The sequence below is a fragment of the Natrix helvetica genome, assembly GCF_964273705.1.
Source record: "Natrix helvetica genome assembly, chromosome: 5".
NCBI lineage: Eukaryota > Metazoa > Chordata > Lepidosauria > Squamata > Natricidae > Natrix > Natrix helvetica.
In genome coordinates this window covers 87,583,448-87,605,469 of record NC_138551.1, presented here as the reverse complement: position 1 = coordinate 87,605,469, position 22,022 = coordinate 87,583,448, and the positions used below count along the sequence as shown (strand labels likewise).

The 22,022-nt window shown below is 42.1% G+C and overlaps 1 protein-coding gene across 1 annotated transcript in view; it reads left to right on the top strand.

Moving 5' to 3' along the window:
* Positions 1 to 425: 425 nt before the first annotated feature.
* LOC309392909 (microsomal triglyceride transfer protein large subunit-like) overlaps positions 426 to 22,022 on the top strand; it is a 37,313-nt gene continuing 15,716 nt past the window's right edge. Inside the window, exons 1-9 of the mRNA XM_081954500.1 lie at positions 426 to 856; positions 2,838 to 3,025; positions 3,739 to 3,867; positions 7,578 to 7,685; positions 9,429 to 9,545; positions 12,009 to 12,148; positions 14,001 to 14,151; positions 16,350 to 16,507; positions 17,012 to 17,180. Coding sequence (XP_081810626.1) covers positions 790 to 856; positions 2,838 to 3,025; positions 3,739 to 3,867; positions 7,578 to 7,685; positions 9,429 to 9,545; positions 12,009 to 12,148; positions 14,001 to 14,151; positions 16,350 to 16,507; positions 17,012 to 17,180 — 1,227 coding nt within the window. The 5' untranslated portion in view covers positions 426 to 789. The remainder of the gene's footprint in view (positions 857 to 2,837; positions 3,026 to 3,738; positions 3,868 to 7,577; positions 7,686 to 9,428; positions 9,546 to 12,008; positions 12,149 to 14,000; positions 14,152 to 16,349; positions 16,508 to 17,011; positions 17,181 to 22,022) is intronic.

Sequence of the window (22,022 nt, the reverse complement as noted above, 5' to 3'; positions counted from 1 at the left end):
GGCAGGTGTATGTGGGGCATGTTTCCTGCATCCTCCCCCCCCCATGAAATGGTGGGGACAGGCTGTGTATGTGCTTAAATATTTTATGGGAGGGCTTATTTTGGGGGGAGGGTTTTTTAGCACATCAATTGCGCTCAAAAGCTCGATTGGGCTTATTATCCAAGGAGGTCTTATTTTGGGGGAAACAGGGTATCGGGCTGGGCTGGTGCGATGGCATCTTCTCCCTGCAAGCATTTGTTCCAAAAATCCCTTTTCTTGTTTTAATTCCAGTGAGAGGCACAGGGCGTATTTCAGTGCACACCAGGAAAAGAGAGGCCTCTTTTTACAACTGGCAAAGTTCCCACGTCAATTCCCCTCTCGAGACAGAGAAGGGGAAGAAAGCAGGAGAGAAGGGGGGGGGTGTCTGCAGGGTTTTGTGCAGGGAATAAAAAGGGCCCATTCAGGAGAGAGGCTGATTGACACTCACAGTTTCTAAAGAGAGCTCAACTCGCTATCTTTCAAACCTATCTGGATTTGAAGCACCGTCTCTCTGGACTTTCGAATGCTTCGGGTTTTCTATTTTCTTTTCTTTTCCTTTTTTTCCCCATTTGGGTGGCTGTGAACGATTAATCATTTGCTCTTCCTTGTGATGTGTAACTTGGGGATAGGGAGCGAGATGGGGCTGTGCCCACATAATATGGTTATCTCAGCTCGGCTGAGTCTGTGTTGAAAGGACAACCTTCACTGCCCTCCTCCCAGCTGGGTTCTCTGCCCATTGGTGCTTTCAATTTTGCACCCGCAAAACACACCATGAAGTTGCAGGCAGCTTGCCGGTATTCTTGTTGGCTTTTCTTTTTCTTAGCTGCTACAGCAGAAGGTAAGTGACCGAGCGTTGTTATTTTTGGGAACAAGAGGAAATTAGAGCTTCATGGAAAATTATTGTCACTTTTTTTTACCCCAAACCAGTGGTGGGTTCCTACCAGTTCAGACTGGTTCGGCCCAACCTGTAGTAGCTTGGCGGCCTGGGTCGCTGGAACTGGTAGTCTTTGCCGGAACCCACCCCTGCCCCAAACCCCTGAATGCCATCCACTCTCCGTAATGTGAAATCTTAAAAAAGGATACTGCATAGAATTAAAAAACCTAAATCCCCAAATGAAATGCTAATTAGAAACAAAGAGCATTGAAAAGGTAAGCTTCACAGAAATTGTACGTAACTAATTACATCATTGCATAATGAAACTGTTTAATTTATTAAGAGGTTCCTGGGACCTAAACGTATCATTTGGTCTCAACCAAATTGAAAAATTAAAACTGACATGGCCCAATCAAACTAAAGGATTTCTAATAATACCTTCTTACCAGACCTTGCTTCTGAATTCATTGGGACTTATTATAGTTTTAAAAAATGTATTTTTTTACTCTAAATAAAAATGAAAATAGAAAATCTACCTGGAGAGAGAGGGGGGAGGGAGAGAGGGAGGGAGGGAGGGAGAGAGGGAGGGAGGGAGAGAGGGAGGGAGGGAGAGAGGGAGGGAGGGAAACACAGAGAGAGAGAGAGAGAGAGAGAGAGAGGGAGGGAGGGAGGGAGGGAGGGAGAGAGAGAGAGAGAGAGAGAGAGAGAGAGAGAGAGCGGTTGGCTCAGCCTTCCATCCTTCCAAGGTCGGTAAAATGAGGACCCAGCCTTTTGGGGGTAATATGCTGACTCTGTAAACTGGTTAGAGAGGGCTGTAAAGCACTGTGAAGGGGTGTATGTCTAAATGCTATTGCTATATAGGATGGATGGATGGATAGATAGATGATAGATAGATAGATAGATAGATAGATAGATAGATAGATATTCTAAGGTAGAACATGATATTCATGCTCTCCTGATTTCTAATCCTGCACTATACCACATCAGCTGTCATGATTGCTATACGTATAGTATGCCATATATGCCCACAAACCAGAGGTGGTATTCAGCAGGATCTGACCAGTTCTGGAGAACCAGTAGCAGAAATTTTGAGTAATTCGGAGAACCGGTAAATACCACCTCTGACTGGCCCCGCCCCATCTATTCTCTGCCTCCCGAGTCCCAGCTGATCAGGAGGGTAATGGGGATTTTGCAGTAACTTTCCCTGGAGTGGGGTGGGAATGGAGATTTTACAGTATCCTTCCCCTGCCACGCATACCAAGCCACACAAACCAAGCTACGCCACACCCACCAAGCTGTGCCAACAGAACCAGTAATAAAACATTTTGAATCCCTCCACTGCCACAAACACAAATTTTCTGAGGTAACTCATAGTAATAAACAAAACCTTTGACACGTTGATCACAAAGCCACCATTTCCCTGTCTGTTGACCTCCAAATGTGCTGGATCTCAGCTATTTTAGGATTAGAGTAGATGAGTTCCAAAACATTTGGAGGACAGGAGTTTGCCAAAAGCTGACTTAAAGGTACTTAAGACTTGTTTCTTTCTGCATCTGGGTTACTTTCTCCTAAAACTAAATAGGGAAGGGATTGTCTTCAGTGTGGGTTTCACAGTAAAATGTAACACAAAACTAAGAGTACAGGAGAGTTCAGCCATTCTTCAAACAAGCTATGTTGCCGAGGACATCATGTTAAAATGCGTATGTTGTGTTTTAATGGCATAATGCTTGCTCATGCTTAGTCTGTTGTATGAAGCCCTGTCCAGCTTATTCAATAAACTTATGATTAAGACAAAACACGGCTTAGAAAAATAATTGAACCCAGGCTAACCATTCTTAACCATTACTCAATTGTCATGTATCAATGATAGCATCAATGACTCATTATCTTATTTAAAAGCTTCCAAGTTACATCAGCATGGGACTTTTTAAAAAAATTTGTACAGGAAACTTGGAAACACCTTCTTTCGGCTCAGGAATTCTCTATCAGTACCAATACTCACTAGACAGCCAACTAAGTTTCCTATCCAGGCCAACTTTGCAAAGAAGCAAGCTTCGGGCAGAAGCTGTGGTTGATGTGAATCTCTTGTGGAGCAACACCAACAATTCAGGCGAACAACTGCTCCAAATTCAAGTAAGTACTGTGCTCTTCTGCTTTCTTGGTTTTTTAGCTTCTGGGGAAAAAATGGCCATTCTATAGACTAGGGGTGTCAAACTCACTTCATCGGTGCGGCATTACATGATATACCAGGCCATTTTCCCCCTTCGCTAAACTTGGTGTGGGCGTGGCCAGTGCGTGGTTTTACCCAATGAAATGATACCTATTAATCTATTTGCAATATTAAATGCTTTTGAACTGCTGGCTGGATTGTAGTTTGGGATTGAGTGACGGGAGCTCACACCATCGCAAAGAGCCAGGCTCTAACTGCCAAAGTACAGATCATTTCTGGCAAACAATTTCAGCATCATTAAGCCTGTGCCATTGCATTCCCTATTTGTGGCCTAATTCTACACTATATCTAAGACTAAATACAACAGGGGTGTCAACTCACAGTGTCACAGCAGCATCACAGGACGTATCGGGACTTTCCCACCCTTTGCTAAACTGGGTATGGGTATGGCCAGCGCATGACGCACCCAGCCCATGGCCGGGAGTTTGACATCCCTGAAATACAGCTATAGTTTGAGCATTTGCATTTTTCCTTATTTCCTACTTTTAAAATCTGATCTAACTCCCTGCTTGAAACTGCATTCTTGTATACTGCTTTATGACACAGTTTTTAACCTCACAATGCTATTCTTGATTTGAAGTGTCCCGATTTTATTCCACCCATTTTGGGGATTTAGTTCCATGACTTACGCATCAATCAAGATTTGGAAAAGGAGGATCAGACTAGCCAAGGCCATTCTGTAAAAGGCTCACAGAACGCTACCGAACTCCAGCAACCATTTTTCCTCCATTGGAATAAGGGAAAGGTATGTAAATATTTCTCTACCCAACAGCAGCTGATGGCCCCTTTTCATTCGGACTTGTTTACATGTCATTTTCCTTTCAGCTTCGTGTGCAGGCACATTTTTCTAGCCATCCTTCCACAACTGCATATTGAGAGCATAGCTTTCAATGTACAAGAATGTTATAGTGCTTACGTAAGAGGGCACTCCTTTTTTGGATGGACAAGCACTGCCTTTTTTTTAATGGGAGTAAGACACTGGTGGGTTTCAAATAATTTAACAATGGTTCTCTGCAGAGTGGACTCATGTCGGTGGGCACTTCGCCTTAGCTGTTACAATGTAACAAGGGTTAACCAGAGAGGCAGTTTCTGTAAGCAGGGCAATAAAGATTAGACTAGGAAAAAAACCAGAATGTTTCCTTCCTGCCTTCCTTAAAGGATTAGCCTGAAAAGTGGAAAAAACAAAAAAAATGAGATTTCTTCCAACAACCAGTTCTCCGAACTGCTTAGAAAGTTAACAACCGGTTCTCCCGAATAGGTGCGAACTGGTTGAACCCCACCAACTAAGATTGATATCAATGGGCAGCCCTTGATTCTGCTGCTACCGAATGCATCAATTACACCATATTCTCATCCCACCTTCCCCAAGTAGTTGCCCTCCAGTTGAATTGAGATGACAGGTCCTGAAATTCTCAGCTAACTCTTCTAACGCAGGGACTGAGCAGGAGGAAGAAGGGCATGACCTTGAAAATGGTGAATTGAAAATGCCTCTTTACTTGATCTGATTGCTTCCTGCCATTGTATCCTGTGATGCATCTCTTTTTTTTTGCCAAAAACTTTTTTATTTATTTTTAATTTTCAAAACAAACATAAAAATCCTCCTCCTTTACATCCTGTAGAAAGTGTATCAGTTGGTTACAAATGGTTTTTGTGCATCTCTTCTACCGTCATCAAGAATAATTCATATTAACTCTAGTATCTTAACTCAAATATTTATACATATTACCATCATCACACCTCCACTTTTATTTGACTATAATTGTTTAAACGTTGTTCATCATGAAATATAGCAAAATTTAATACATAACCACATACTGGCATTTCATTTACTTATTTATAAAATCCTCCATTAACATTAAATCCTTATATCCTATTCTAGCTAAACATCCATAATATTTAATAACAAAGTTTTCTAATCCTCCTTTCCAGATCGCTGTTTACAATTTACATCCAATTTCCTTATATTATACATTATATAACCGGTGGTGTAGTGGCTAGCAAGTCTGCCTAATATGTAACACTTCCCAGGTTCAAATCCCAGTAAGGGTATGGCTAGCTGATGAGAGCTAAACAGCTTGAAATGGATCCATACTAGTCTCCCTTTATTTTATCAGCACAAATACAATATATATATACATACATACATATATATATAATTTGTTAGCCGCTCCGTCTCCACAAGGGACTCGGGGCGGCGTACAATAAATAAAAGCACATATATATATTACACGGAGGAGGTAACAACCATTACAATACATAAAATAATAATAATGAGATTAGGAATTAAAATACCCCAGTTTAAAATTACTGATTTAAAAAGACTGTCAGGAGGAATAAGATGGAACTATGGTTGAGCCAGGCCAGATAGTTGAAAAAGGTGGGTCTTGAGTTTTGAACGGAAGGAGCGGAGGTCGGTGGTAATCCTAATGTCGAGGGGGAGGTCATTCCAAAGGGCTGGGCCCATCACATATAGATTATTATTATTATCCTTTCTTTATTTGGCTATATTCTATGTCACAACATTTTCCCCCTAATAATCAAAACTTAACTGTGTCTAATTTAGTTCTCTTTCTTTTTATTGTTATTTATATATAATCTCGGGTATCATTCAATATTCATATCCAATTATTGCTTATCATAACACTACACATTATATACAGTATTATCATTATCAATTTTTTATTTAACTATACCTATTATCACAAAAATTTCACTAGGTTTAGCTAGTAGTTTTAAATTATACTCTTCCATCTATCAACCTGTATCTTTCCAATAACAAAACAATCTTATGTCCTCTGCCATTTGTAGTATCAATCTTCTAAGCTTCTTCTTAATGAGCTTTGTATGGACTGGTCCTAGCAACTCCTTGCTTGTAAGATCTCTCATATAATCCTGATGCCCTCTTTTTGCTTCTTTATTCCACTTGTCTTTAGTTGTCAGCAGTGTTATCCATATTTTCGTTAATAAAGTTTCATAGTCCATAAATTCTTTACCTGTTTCTTCTTCTTCTGTGTCTTGCCTTTTGAAATAGGTTTCCTCTCCATTTATTTCCTCTTTCAGTATTCCATTCTTTGCATTTTCAAAAACAAACCAATTACCATAAATGTCAGCAAGTTTAATCACTGTATATTCATTTTCCACTTCAATTCTTTGAGTTTTAATCTCCTCATTTTGCATTTGGTGAACATCGTCAAATTTTCGATCACATCTTTCTGTTAACTGTTCCAAAAGTTCCAGTTTTTGTTCAGTCTTCCCAAATGTATTTGTTAATTTTAGTAATTCTGAAAATATTATCTCCAGGCTTACAATCTCTCCATTTTCCTGACACTCCGCCATCTTAAACAAAGAGCTCTCTCTTGGAAGGTTTTTTTAAGTTAAAACATGGATTCACAAAAGCTGTTTCCCCCCCTCTTCTCTAGTTGAAAACACGCTTCAAAGGGACATTTGGCTTACCCCTATTGCTCTGTAATGAGCCGTCAAAACAAACTGTGAAGAAGGGAAAAGTTCTGCTTGAATACACAAAGCTCCAATCAACAAAACCTCCTGGCACGTAGCACTTTTAAAATATTTCTTTTTTTATATCTGTTTTCTATTTCAAATTTTAAAAAGAGGTCCAGTCTTTAAATGAATTAAAAAATAATAATACTCACAGCGATGAAAGAGGAAAGCTTTGATTTATAAATCACTGAGAGTCACAGAAAAAAAAGATAGAAACAGAAGACTTAATCCATCCATTTTAAAAAGCTTGTAAAGGTTTCATCCATGAAGATAGCATATAAGAAAATGGGATAGCCACTGTCCAGAACTGTTGCAAGATTAATTTCGCCGCTTGAATCTTCTATTCTTCAATTTAAATCAATTTTTATAGGCAGTCTCTCTTTTAAAACAATGAAAGTTCCTCACCAGCTGGAAACACTTTCACTTTCCATTCCTTCCGTTTTGGGGTTGCCCCAACTTCATCAGCCAGCCTTGGCTGGATTTTTTGTCACCAGCTTGAAGAAATTTCTCTTGCTTCTTTCGGGGATTTTGCTATATCCCCGAGTTCAGCAAGACGTATTCTTCCTGTTCACTGTCTCTATGGGACAGTTTAGATCCGTTTGGACACCCCCAGTGGCAAAAGTGTCGATTGTGATCTTAGAGCATTGAGATCGCACATCGTATCGTCGTGACTTCGGCCCCGCCCCCCTGCAATGCATCTCTTGTTCACTTTCTTATTTTTTCTTAGGCACGCCCAGAGGTTGGCTGCTGCCGGTTCAGACCGGCTTGGGCAAACTGGTAGTTCTGACCAGCGGTTGGGCCCGCCCACCCACCTCGGCGCTATCCCGTTCTATATAATCGTGTTTTCGGTGTCGCACACATGTGGCACTCACATTTTCAATTCTGGGCAAACTGGTTGTTATATTATGTGACGCCCACCTCTGGGTATGCCTCTAAAAGTTGACTTTCACCTTGCAGGTCAAAGCTTTCTACATAGCCGAAGAAGAGAACCCTTTAATCTTGGATTTGAAGCGAGGTCTTCTCAGCCTTCTCCAGTTTCAGACCCATTCTGGAACAATGACTGAGGTACAATATAAGGTTTCCCTGAACTACATAGCATCTGCAATTCTGACCTCTCTCTCGAAGTAGTCCTCAATTTACAACCGTAATGGAGCTTGCCCATTTACAATCGTAAGTCGTCATAATGGCCATAAAGCAGATCACCCACATAGGCCCAATTTTATGACTTATGTTACAGCAGCCATTAAGCAAATGACTCCATGGTCATTAAGTGAAGCCATTGTTTGCTCTGGGGAAGTAAATGCTTCAGCAAAAATGTTGCCATTTGTGATCATGTGACCATAAGATGCTACAAATAATTGTAAATGTAGGCTGGTTTCCAAGTCATAGGACCATGGAGGGTGGCTTTCGACTTTCAGAACTTTGGAACTGGATTGTAAATACCTTTGAGGTCTGTCACAACTTGGTAAGTCATATGTCTGGTCATAAATTGGGGACTACCTGTATTAACAAGCTGAACATTTTACTTGAATACTGAATCTAACTACGCTTCACCTTTGCTAAAAAGTGTTTTCATACATTGAAATAAGTCCAGCCTTATGGTTTAGGCAAGATTCATGATGCTTTGAATACGGATCCATAATGATTATTCATTCAATTCATTGATTTCCATTTATATAGGCTGCTTTTCTTAAACTCATTACTCTTCACAGCTAACAATATTTAAAAAAATATTGACAACAACAAACATATAAACCACAGCTAGTGTAAAGGCGAAGGGGACATGGTGTCTCAGTGGCTAAGACGCCGAGCTTGTCGATCAGAAAGGTTGGCAGTTTGGCATTTGAATCCCTAGCACCGCATAATGGAGTGAGCTGCTGTTATTTGTCGTAGCAGTTCGAAAGCACGTAAAAATGCAAGTAGAAAAATAGGGACCACTTTGGTGGGAAGGTAACAGGATTTTGTGTCCCCTTCGGCATTTAGTCATGCTGGCCACATGACCACAGAGACATCTTCGGACAGCGCTGGCTCTTCGGCTTTGAAATGGAGATGAGCACCGTCCCCTAGAGCCAGAAACGACTAGCACATATGTGCAAGGGCAGTGGTGGGTTTCCAATTTTTTTACTACCAGTTTGCTCGTGCGCGCTAGTGCGTGCACACGACGCTTCTGCGCATATGCAGAAGCATCCAGGCAGGTGGGCGGAGCCTCCTGCCGCCGCCATTACCGGTTCGTCCGATCCAGGCCGAACTGGTAGAAACTCACCTCTGGGCAAGGGAAACCTTTACCTTTAGGTTAAAGGCAAACTCATCAATAGTAAATCAATATCACCATTGTAGTTTATACTTCCAGGAACAGAAAAACGTAAACACTGAATAAATGGCATTTATCACAGGCATGTGTTGCTAATCCCACTGCCAAAAGAAGTCCCTAAAATTACAGTATGAGATCACAGGACACATCCTGTACAGAAACAGGTCATAACTGGTTTACCCTTCTCAGATATCTTTTGTTTTTAAAAGCAAGGACGACTATTTCCAGATCCTTGAGAATCAGTTTCAGAGAGCCCTGCATTTTGTGTGGGAATCTCTAAGCCTGCAATAAAGTGGATTTAGTATAAATTCAACCCAGAAGAATCTGTTTTATAACAAGTGATCCAACACAGTGTTTGCAAAATAGCCCAGAATTTCACAGGTAAAATCTTTTAAAAAAAGCAAAGCAAAGCAAAGCAAAACAGATGTTTGAATTATATTAAGGGCTAATGTTACATCTGCTATTTTAATCACAGTATACCCATTTTTATTGTTTAGGAGGATATTTCCGGGAGCTGCCAGGTTACCTATGCTGTCTCTAAGGATACTGTTTTGAAAACAAAAGACCTACAGAGCTGCATAAGACCGAAATTTGGATTCAGCACAGCTAACAAAGCAAGTCAATTTCTATTTAGCACATTGTGTATTGTACATATTTCAGATATACCAGTGGTCACCAACTGGTGGTCCATGAACCACTGGTGGTCCATGAGAAAAGTTTGGTGGTCCGCAGAAAAATCTTTGCATTTTTGCATTTTTGAACATTGTACTAAATCAGGGATCCTCAAAATACAGCCCCTGGGCCAGATATGGCCCACCAAAGCAATTACTCTCACTCACTGATGGGATGGGGTCCTTCAGGCACTTAGCTTGGCTGCCTGTTTAGTAGCTCCAGCCCTTCCCTCCCTCCCTCCCTCCCTGGGAGTCCAGGCGCTTCAGAGCAGTGCACGAAACTTCGGCCGGGCTCCTCAAAAGACAGAGTTTGCTGATCTAACACCTGGGCTGGCTACAAGACAAACATTCATTCTTGGCCATATTTGAGATTCCTAGCTGCAATAGACAGCAAACCTAGGGTTGGCCCTGGGCGCTTCTCTCAACTAACAGGTGGCCAAGCTAAGTGCCTGAAGGACCCCATCCCATCACTAATTCATATTAGTGGTCCATGGGATTTAGAATTATGAATTTAGGGGTCCCTGAGGTTCGAAAGGTTGGTGACCCCTGAGATATACTAGAGTCTGGCTATTAGAACACTTCCCCCATGACATAATTTCTCCTTTATCTTGGTTTACTATGATCAGAAAAGTTGTCGGTGGACAAACCTCAAATTTCATTCATCTTTCACAGGCAACATACAAATAAAACTAACCCACCCAGCAATGTTATCTTTCTCTGAAATCTGAAACTAGGATTATGATTTCTTATGTCAAACATGCCCAGGCTTCTAAGCATACCTAAATCAACATTTATATGGGGTTCCCAAACCTTATTTGAAGCAAATTAAAATATACTCTGGAAACAAACGTATTGAAGCAACTTATACTATTTAATTTGTTTTATTGCTTTATGAGAATCCAGGTCATCTCCCTTTCTTCATGTCCTAGAGCCCCAATTTTTTGTTATTACGCCACACACATACACATGCATCCTATCCAGGGGTGGTATTCACTTACTTTCCCTACCGGTTGGCAAATGTGAGCACGCACATGCCCCATCCACGCATGCGCTTGGCTTTCCGCGCATGCGCTTTGGTTTGAAAATGTGCCTAAGTGGGAAGGCATAGAGCCATGGTGGGTGTAGTGTTCTCCCGATGACGTCAGGCTTACCCTGCCTGACTTCCAGCAACAGCCAAGCCGCGTCTGATTGGCTAAGACGCGGCTTGGCAAAACGCAGGCCTTTTCCCTTCCCTGATTGGTTGACCTGCTTGACAGCTCCATATAAATAGCTGTCAAGCAGGGAAAGCTTTGATTCTCTCCTGTATTACTTGTGAAGACCTGTTGCAATTAAACCTGTTGAAGTTACCTCAGCGGTGTCAGCCTCTTGCTTGCTCACCTCTAACAGTGGGTGGACGGGTCCACCTGCTATTTCCACTACCGGTTCAGGCGAACTGGTCCGAACCGGCTGAATACCACCTGTGATCCTATTCCCCTCTTAGGATGAAAGCCGTGATCTCCTAGGAAGAAGAAAGCACAACGGGCTTTGCCATTTACAAATTTACAATCTGCAATTTCCTAAACAAAGGTTACTAATGGTATAACTCAGTCACTGCCATTTTTAAGGATATAAATCAGACAATTCTTGACTATTATCATTCTATGGCTCAAACCCAGATTCATTAACACTATTTTTTTTAAAAAAAAAAAAATCAAAGTAATGCTTGACTGTAATCAACCAACCTGTGGATCGAGTTTTTGTATTTCTCCTGGGCAGAATGCAGTATGTGAGGGTGTTTGGTGTTCTCTGAGCTTGGTTGATTGCTTGTTGACATTTCATTACTTAACCTGATAACAACATTGGAGTACTGGTGACTCGCCGGCGGTTCCGTAGGGAGCGAAGGGTGGCTTGGATGCCATGGCTGACAGGATCGATTGATGGTCTGAGGGAAAAAGAGTGAGCAAAAAAACTTTTTTCCCCCGACGAGGTAGCGCTTGTTGTTCGGCGGTGTCTGCGTGGCCTCAGAATCCCACCTTCGTCGCCAGTGTAGAATATTGGCCGAAGGATGAGGCAGGACACGGTCTGAGGAAACTAACAACCAGCTTTATTGAACAACAGACGTGAGAACTATATACAGTAAAAGGTTCAGCACTTTCCTGCCTGACAGCTATTTATACGGAGCTGTCAGGCAGGACAACCAATCAGCTGTTCCTGACAGCCCGCACTCAGCCAAGCCGTGTCTTAGCCAATCAGGCGCGGCTTGGCTGTTGCTGGCTGCCAGGACATAAGATTACCCAATGAAGTAATGAAACATCTGCAAACAAACAACGAAACTCAGCCTCAAGGATGCCACAGTTCAATTCTGAGCTACATACATTCTCTCCTGTTGCAAAATGCAAACTGATCATATTTCTGTTCTTTTCACAGATTTTTGGACTCCTGTGGCATCCCACAAGTAAAAGCCATTACGTTATGGAAGGAAATCTCATAAAGTCAGCCTCGTCTGAGGAAAACCATATAATTTATCAAGGCATAAAGTCATCTGTTGGAGTCGATATCACCTCCAGGTTAATTTTGTAGGGGTTCGTGCAGCTGATCTGCAGCCTGGGGAAGTCTAAGAATAGCAAAATAACACAGTTGGAAGGGACCTTGGAGGCAGTGGTGAAATTCAATATTTTTTTTTACTTCTGGTTCTGTGGGCGTGGCTTGGTGGGTGTAGCAGGAGAAGGATACTGCAAAATCTCCATTCCCACCCCACTCTGGGGCCAGCCAGAGGTGGCATTTGCCGGTTCTTTGAACTACTCAAAATTTCTGCTACCGGTTCTCCAGAACCTGTCAGAACCTGCTGGATTTCACCCCTGCTTGGAGGTCTTCTAGTCCAATCCCCTGCTCAGGCAGGAAATCCTGTACCGTTTCAGAGAAATTGTAGTCCAAACTCTTCTTAATGACTCCCCGTTAATTAACATTAGAAAAAAATCATCTTGTTCATTGAGGCTGAAGCCAGATGCCAGGAAAAGCACAGAGGACATTTAACTTGCTGCTGAGTGGAAGAAAAAATCCTAATCAAGCTTCCAGGATGTGCTTTTACGTGCCAATCTAGCCTATTACTCTGTTTTGCTCTGGAAATCTCTACTCAAAAACTAACTCAGGCCTAATTTTTGCTATCTTTCTCAAACTCAGCCAGGTTTGACTAAGTGTTCCATCAGATAAAATTAGAAATAATGCCTATTTTGGAAAGTTTCCTCTATGTTTTAAATTATCTCATTTTGAATACTGTAAAAATTCCAGGGATCCATCCTACTCAGTTCTTCAAGTTGTCTTGTAGTTGAAAGGAGGGTGCAAAAGACAAGTTAACGAAGACCATGCTTGCTCAGTGGCTTCAGAAATACAGTAATAACTGCCTGTTCTTAAGAGGGATAAAAGATAAGGAAGGTAAAGGAATGGAGTTCTCTGGAAAAGGGTAAGGCCGTCTTCAAACCTGACCAGAAGTACCCAACCACGCAACATCAGTTGCTATGTCCATGCCATGTTTGCAACATATGCAAAGTCCACAAGACAATAAGAAGGAAGAGTTACAGGTAGTCCTCTACTTATAACAGTTCATTTAGTGACCATTCAAAGTTACAAGAGCACTGAAAAAAGTGACTTACAACCGTTTTTCACATTTACGACCGTTGCAGCATCCTCATGGTCATGTAACCAAAATTTGGATGCTTGGCAACCGGTTCATACTTATGACAGTTGCAATGTCATGTGATCACCTTTTGCAGCCTTCTGACAAGCAAAGTGTCAGGGTTCCAAATAGCATCCAAAATTAAATCAGAATCCAAGGCAAAGTATTGCTCAAAGTTCCAATTTATTAAGAGAGCCATCTTGGCACATTTGGGAAAACCTGAATCTGAAGACTTCCCAGTTTTCCCTACCTAGTTGAAAGTTCAAGATCTTGACCCCACACCCATAAGTCCATCACATGGTCCAATCTTCCACTGCCATGCTGGCAGTTCCACCCATCCAGTTCCGGTCAGGTGCAAAGGTGCAAAGACAAAGGATGACCTTGGCTTTCTAGAAAGAATTTTGTTATGGCTACATAGCATCTAACTCCATACAATCCCCCCTCTCCTTTTCCCACAATAGAAAATGCATAGTAGAATAGAAAGTGTGGCAGGCCTAAGATCCACCAGAAAATATGGCTGCAGGCCTGACACAAAGTCAATGGGGAACACAGATTCATTTAACAACCGTGTTACTAATTTAACACCTGCAGTGATTTGCTTAACAAGAAGGACTGTAAAACGGGGCAAAACTCACTTCTGCTTCACTTAGCAACATAAACTTGGGGCTCAATTGTAGTCGTAAGTTGAGGACTACCTATATTTAAAGGCAAAAGTCCAATTACCGGTCTCTTCCTTCTCTCCCTAGGCAACATCTTGAATTTCTGACTCAAATGCCTGGATCCAAAGAATTATCTGGAAAGAATCTCCAGAAAACTCTGAACTCTCTCCTGGGGAAACCTCAGCCCATTAAGTTAACAAGCCAGCCATTCAAAAGGATCTGCAGCGAGTGCCCAACGGTGAGTGAGACAGAAATTTTTAACCTAAGTTTAAATCGCTATTCTGATGTCATGGCCCTCCCAGGCTCTGTTTTCGGCCGTAACAGCCTCCTTCCACCCTCTGCCAGCAAAAATGGAGCTCAGGGGCCTCTGTACGCCTTCCCCCCCAACTCCATTTTCGCTGGCAGAGAGCTGCAGGAGGCTGTCGCAGCGGGAAACGGAGCTCAGGAGCCCCTGACATGAGTGACATCAAGCTGGCCATGCCCATCCTGGCCCCCGAAGCTAAAAACAACCCGGATGCAGCCCTTAATGAAATTGAGTTTGACATCCCTGGTTTAAAACATGCACAGTCCTAATATATAGTCCTCTATACAGGTAGCCCTCAAGTTAGACCATAACGGAACCTGTTAGATTATAATGGAGTCATAAATTGTAATGGTCATAAAACAGATCAGTCACATGACCGATCCAGTTTTACAACTTGCTGTGGCTGTTGCTAAGCGAACACCGCTGTCGTTAAGCAGAGCCATCATTTGCTATGGTGTGATTTTGCCAAAACTGAAGTAGATACTGGTTTTTGGCAAAACTGTTGACAGCCAAATATGGCTTTTTCAGGCTTGTGCCTTGGTGTGCATTTTTTTCCAATGAGACAAACTGAGACAGGAAGATTATTTTATTACAATTTATCAGAATATTCAGAAAAAAAAGGGATTCCTCTCATTCAAAGAGGGAACCCCGATCTTTAGCTTACATCCCCTTTTACAGTGAACATAACAAAGAAACCTGAAAGAGGAAAGTTGATTGGACAGGATAATAGCATACATGTTTATTAAAATGAGGCCTGAAGGGGAATAAATTGTAAGGAGAAAGTTTGTTTAGGGTTCACAAGAGATAAGCCAGACCCCAATTTGTACTAACAAACTTTTCTTATCAGGAACTAGTCCCCAGCTTGTTTATCAGTTTAGGAATGTTAAAAGCTAATCAATCTTGAACATCACTTGAAAAGAAAGAAAATCAATCAGATTAAAATACAAACTATGCTAATTAACAAGTAACAAAACCCATGTTATTTGCCCCTCACTGTCATAAAACTTGGTCACATGACTGAAAGACGCTGCGAATGGCCATGTTGTCAAGCACCCAAGGGGCAGGCATGTGATCACAGAGGAACCTAGGATTCAGATCATGTCTCCTTTTTCACATAGGTTGGAATTCGAGGACCATCTGTGTAGCATATTTCGAAATATAGAGGGTTGTTTGTCTTTCCTTGGACCTGCTTCATTAAATACCATATCACATTTATTGACTGATTACTTCGAACATATCAAAAAGGATGCAAAAGTACCGTGTTTTTCGGAGTATAAGGCACACCAAGGTTGATAACAACATTGGAGCACACACTCAGATTTTCAGCCTCTTTTTTGAAGAAAAAAGATGCGTCTTATACTCCGAAAAATACGGTAGTTTTTATATGATTTATAGGAGTTCATGATAATCCTCCCAATTCTTGTCTGATGAACATTCTCAGACCACCAGGGGAATCTACAAAGGGGAGATTAAAAAGGCCAGAGTGGTAACCACATTGGAAGCTCTGATTTCTTTTTCCCCATGGATTGCAAATACGGCACAAGGAGAGAGAAAAAATCTTTCACTGTGTAGTCACAGCTGCCATCTTGACTTTTTCGACCCACCCAAACCCCATCTCAGAACATTTCACATGCAATGCAAAATTCTGTGGTTTGAATATAGATAGTCCTCAACTTACAACAGTTCATTTAGCGACAATTTGAAGTCAAGACACTGAAAAAAGTGACTTATGACCATTTTTCACACTTAGGACCATTGCAGGATTCCCATGCTCATGTGATTTACATTCAGACGCTTAACATCTGGTTCATATTTATGACGGTTGCAGTGTCCCAGGTCATGTGATCATCTTTTCCGATCTTCTTGCTTGTCAGATTCAAGTAACAACAATTATTAATTTAACATCTGCAGTGATTCACTTAGCAAATGTGACAAGAAACATCATAAAATGGGACACTTAACACATTTCTCTTTTAGCAATATAAATTCTGGGCTCAGTTGTGGTCATACGTCGAGGAGTATCTCCTGTACTAAATCTGCATTGTTGATAAGGGTGTAAATATCTTAAGTTTTATAGTGGCAAGAATGTTTGATTAGCTAGAGGGCACTGCAAATTGTTCTTGTTCTTTTAGCTCAGATCCTACTTGAAAACATTTGCCCAAAAGAAGATCAAACTTGACCTCTCTAAAGCATCAACTACTTGGCATTTTTCCAGAGTTGTGCAGATGCTGCGTAGTGCTAAGAAGAAAGATATCCTTCTATTATTGAAGAAAGCTCCAGAGAGCATGTTGTAAGTAAAGGAAAATTATTATTCCTGTTATCGTTTGTTGCACAGTCAGCCAGATATTTAGACTGGATTTGACATTTTTATCCACCTATCAAGTCCTTCCCAAGGACCTTGGTTAATCAGAGATTCTTATTTGATGGAGTTACAGCTATCTTTGCAGGATGTAAGCTGTTCCAAGTAACCTCTTGGTTTTGTTTTTTTGCATTTGAGTGGTAATGATTTTGTCAATGCTGTATTATTATTTTCACTTTCCTGAGGACATCCAAAGTACTGCTATTCCTTTTTACCAAAAATTAAAGCACAAGGCTAATTAATTAGTTTAGGAAACAAATGTGTGGCATTGTACTTATCCAGGATATTTGCAGGGTTGTGTCAAAAAAGTCAAGCCCACAACCATCTAATCAAAGTCCCACACTCTTAACTAATTCTGCAGATGCCCTGAACTTAAATCATTCTGCCCCCAGCTATCTCAACATTTAAATTTTTTTTGCCTTATCTCATTTTTAGACCCTTCTACATTGAAGCTGCAATAGCTGCCCATTCAACACCTTCCTTAGTAGCAGTGACTGAATTTCTGGATTTGCAGGGCAGAAAGCAAATGTCCTTGCTGGAAAACTTCCTCTATGCTGCAGCTTTGTCTCCTCGTCCTTCCAAGGAACTTTTCGGTCTGGTGCTTGTAAGTCCAAGCCATTTCTGGTATTCGTTGTACTACTCTTTCCATATCTTGATGTTTCAATATTGCTTTTATCCAGTGGTGAAATCTAATTTTTTTTCCTACCTGTTTTCTGGGAGCGGCTTGGTGGGTGTGGCTTGGTGGGGTCATGTGACTGGATGGGCGTGGCTATGTAGTCATGTAACTGGAGGATCAAAAGACAGAAACTCACTTTAACAATGTCCTGCTGGAGCAGGGTTGGACTAGATGACCTCTCCCTTCCAGCCCTGGATTATCCTCTGAAGCTGTGTCTAGTGCCAAGTTTGTAGTCCTTCCTTCCTCTCCTTTTTCCTTCCCTCCCTCCATCCTTTTCTCTTTCTTTCTTTCTTTCTTTCTTTCTTTCTTTCTTTCTTTCTTTCTTTCTTTCTTTCTTTCTTTCTTTCTTTCTTTCTTTCTTTCTTTCTTTCTTTCTTTCTTTCTTTCTTTCTCAGGACTCCCTACCCTCGTTTTTGGCCTACCAGGCCTCAGGGAAGCCTGCTGGGAGCAAAAACGGAACCCCCCCCCCCATCCCTGCATTTCCGGAGAACCTGTAGTAAAAAAAAATGCTGAAAAAGTTTTTAAAAAAAAGTTCCAAAGATCAGCTGTGCAACGTGTGATCATCGGAACTTTTTAAAAAAACATTTTTTTAGTATTTTTTTTACTATCGGTCCTGCAAACCAGTAGCAACCGGCCCGAACTGATAGCATTTCACCCCTGCTTTTATCTCCTTTTACTTTTAAGTGAGTAAATGACAATGGATGCATGCATGGATGGATGCATGTATCTAGGTCCGTGGTGGCAAATCAATGGCACGTGTGCCCCAGGTCAGATCTCCGTGGCGTTTCTTTCATGAGCTTCCATTTCCCTGCAAACGACAAAACAGAAGCTCATGAAAGGAAAGGATATTACCTCTTGCTGCCCTGCCAGTGTTGGGATGCCCCACCTCCTGCCGGCTAGCTGGTGTTCAGGTCTCTGCTGCGCGTGCATGCATGTCCATGCATTCGCGTGGGTGCACAGCTTTCAGTTTGGGCATGTGCGCGCGCAGTTTGGCCACTCAGTGGATAAAAGGTTGGTCATCACTGGTCTAGGTAAAGATTTTGATATGGCTTTGAAATGCCCAAGTTACACAGCAACAATGATATGAAGCAGCACCACAGAATGGAATACAGATTTGATCAAAATGTTGGATTTGACAAAAATAGAATGCCACAATGATGGCATTCTATAGAATGCCACCCATGCTTTGTATTCAGTACTTGGTGAGCTTTTGATGAATATTTGAGCTGTCTGCAGTGAAAGAAAATACTTCCAAGGCAAAGAGCTTAAGGAGATTAATAAAACAAGTAAAAACTTCACTGCAAAATTATATTACAATATCTCTGACAAGCAGTTATCCCGCGCCCTGCCTCTGAAGGGAAGCTATTCCATTGAAAAAAATGATTTTTTTTATCACCGTATTTTTCGGAGTATAAGACGCAGCAGAGTATAAGATGCACCAAGGTTTTGAAGAGGCGAATTAAACAAAAAAAGTTTTTGCACTCTGCAAACCTCCCAAAGATGGCCCAATTTTCACAAAAACGGACCTGCTTTTTGTTTTAAAGGGCATGAATAGCCTTTAGGAGGCTTGTAGAGTGCTCTGGGGGGGGGGACAAAAACGAGCAACAGAGGAGTTCCGGTTCCGGCGGCGGCGGCGACGGGCAGCTCTTTGCCCGCTCCGGCTCCCCGGTGGGCTTCCCCACTCCTTGGGGGGCACAGGACACCCCGCAGAGGGGTCCTGCCGGAGGGGCGGCATCGCGGAGGTCTCCTGCAGCGGCGGCAGCCGGCGGGAGCTCTCTCGCGCGCCCAAGGCACCGGGGAGCAAGCTCGGAGGGCGCATCGCGTTTCCACGCCTCGCGCCTCGCTACAAGCCGACTGGAGAATGCTACAATTGAAGGAAGCAGCTGCGGTGCGGTGAGGTTGCCTCTCTCTTCATCCCTTACTTTGCATGAAGATTTGATTCAGCTTTTAAAACTTTAAAATAACTTTCGGAGCATTTTGGAGGTGCGGCTGGAGGGAGGGGGGTTTTCCCCCCCCCCCTTGGACAAGCGGCAAGAAACAATTTTGCTCTCAGCCCCCGGGGAAGGAGGAGGGGGGAGAGCCAACGAATGAAGCCTCACTTAGGCTGAGATGATTTTCTTTTCAATTTAATTTTACATATTACAATGATTTGAGGACTTTTGGAACTTTTTAAAACTTTGTTACGCCTCTGTGCCCAAAACTGGCAGGGCAAGATGGCACACTTCCGTTGTCTTTATGAACTCTGAAACCTGACTCCACCTTTAAAATTCAGGCTTCCGGTCTTTGTCTCCGTGTCTCCCAGAGGAACCTCTTGTGGATTGGTATTTTTTTAACCTTCTAGGGGAAATTTTCTATCTATTGCCAGACTTATTGGAGAGATTCTCTTCTGCCTGGTTATTCTGCTCCCGGATTCACCTGGCTACCCTTCTTTTCTAACTGCTTACTTCATATTTGGACTGAACTTTTAACGTTATAAAGGATGGCATCTAAAAGACCCCCTCCTGGAAAACCTGGCTTTGCCACCTCTGCTCCAACATCCGCAACATCCAGTCCAGCCACACAGTCAAAGATAACAGAACTGATGCAACATAAGACTACGGAGATGGACTTTCAACAAATGCTTCAACAAATTCTACAGGGCCAGGAGGAAATCAAGAAACAGTTAAGGGAAATGAAAGATGAAATTAAAGAAAATCAAGCCCAAATATATAAGAACTCACAAAGACTGAATCTTGTGGAAGGGGGGGTGGAGGAGGTGAGGGGGGGGGTGGAAGCTGTGCAGAAAGGGAACAAAGATCTTGACATCCAACAGATGAAATTAGAATTTGAGAGAATGTCCTATTATCTTAGATTTCAAAATGTTATAGAAGAAGATGGGGAAAATATAAGGGACATCATGACAAACATTCTGGCTGACTATACACACAAAGAAAAACAACAGATGGGGTGGGACATAGATCTGGTTTATAGAGTGAACTCAGCTTATGCTAGAACACACAATGTACCCAGGGAGGTTCACATTAAATTCCTTAGAAAAACCACAAGAGATGAAATTCTGGGTGTACAAAGGGGGCAAGCATTGACATATCATGATATGGAGATAACCATTCTGAAGCAGATCCCTAAGAAGATTAGAGAAAAAAGAAAAAATTATTCGCAATTAGCGAATAAATTATACCAGAAAGGGGTGTGGTTTAGATGGTTGATGCCTGAAGGTATGGTGATATTCTGGGAGGAGACAAGAATCAGAATTAATTCATCCATAGAGGCGCAGGCCTTTATGGAAAAAAATAAAACACTCCTAGAGAAACCACCAGATACCACAACGGACACGCAGGACACGGGAGGGGCCAGAGCTCTGCCAGTGGAGGGAGATGGGGCAATAGCAAGAAGACTCAGATCACAGAAATAAATATGAAAATCATATTATTATAAATTGACCGAAAGTGAAAATGGAATTATATTTGGATTTTATATTGTAATGTTTAATTTGATTGAATTTAATAATAGAACTAATATGCTGATTATAATCAATTATATACTAATGCATTATATATAAATGTACGCTATGGGTATGGAGGGAGGGGGGCCTCACACACTTTGCAACTGCCAAAATTTGTATACCTGTCCATTTACCCTTTTCCCTATAAATTTTGAAAAACCAATAAAATTTTATTACAAAAAAAAAAAAAAAAAAAACGAGCAACAGACGGCCCATTTTTTTGCAAAAAACTGGTTTGTATTTTGTCAAAAGAAGGGCATGTATAGCCTTTAGGAGGCTTATAGAGTGCTCCTGGGAACTGGGAGGGGCAAATTGAGCAAAAAATGGCCTGGTTTTGCTCATTCCTGCCCTCCCCAGCCCCCAGGAGCTCTCTGAAAGCTTCCTAGAGGCTATGCATGACCATTTTGGTGAAGGGGCCGGGTTTCAGGAGGCAAAAAATGCTATATTCAGTGTATAGGATGCACCCAGATTTTCAGCCCCTTTTTTGAGGGAAAAAGGTGTGTCTTATACTCCGAAAAATACAGTAGTTTCTTTCCCTAATGGTCTAACTAACATCTGCTTCTTCTTTATGTTCAGCAATTGGTTTCAGTTGTTCCACTCAAGAAAACAAATGTGCCCCAGCTTTTACAATTCAGTCTTCATGTAGCAATAGCAACAGCACTTAAACTTATATACTACTTTACAGTGCTTTACAGCTCTCTCTAAGCCAAGGGTGTCAAACTCAAGGCCCACGGGCCAAATCCGGCCCATGGGGTGCTTAGTTCTGGCCCATGGGGCCGCCCTGGAAACAGCAAAGGATGGCCCACGGTGCCTCTGCCAGCAAAAACGGAGCTCGCAAGAGCTGTGTGCAGCCCTCCGTTTTCACTGGCAGAGGGTTGCAGGAGGCCGTCCCAGTCAAAACGGAGCTCAAAAGCCCATTTTCCCTGGCAGAGCGCTTGGACCATCACTGGTGCCCCTGACACGAGTGACATCGAACTGGCCACACCCACCCTGGCCCCTCGAGGTCAAACACAACCCAGATGCGGCCCTCAATGAAATCGATTTGACACCCGTGCTCTAAGTGGTTTACAGAGTCAACATATTGCCCCCAACAATTTGGATCCTCATTTTACCTAGATCGAAAGGGTGGAAGGGGGAGTCAACCTTGAGCCTGGTGAAATTTGAATTGCCAAATTGCAAGCAGCCGGCAGTCAGCAGAAGTAGCCTGCAGTACTGCACTCTAACCACTCCACCACGCTGGCTCATATAGTAGTAGAAGATTATTTGCT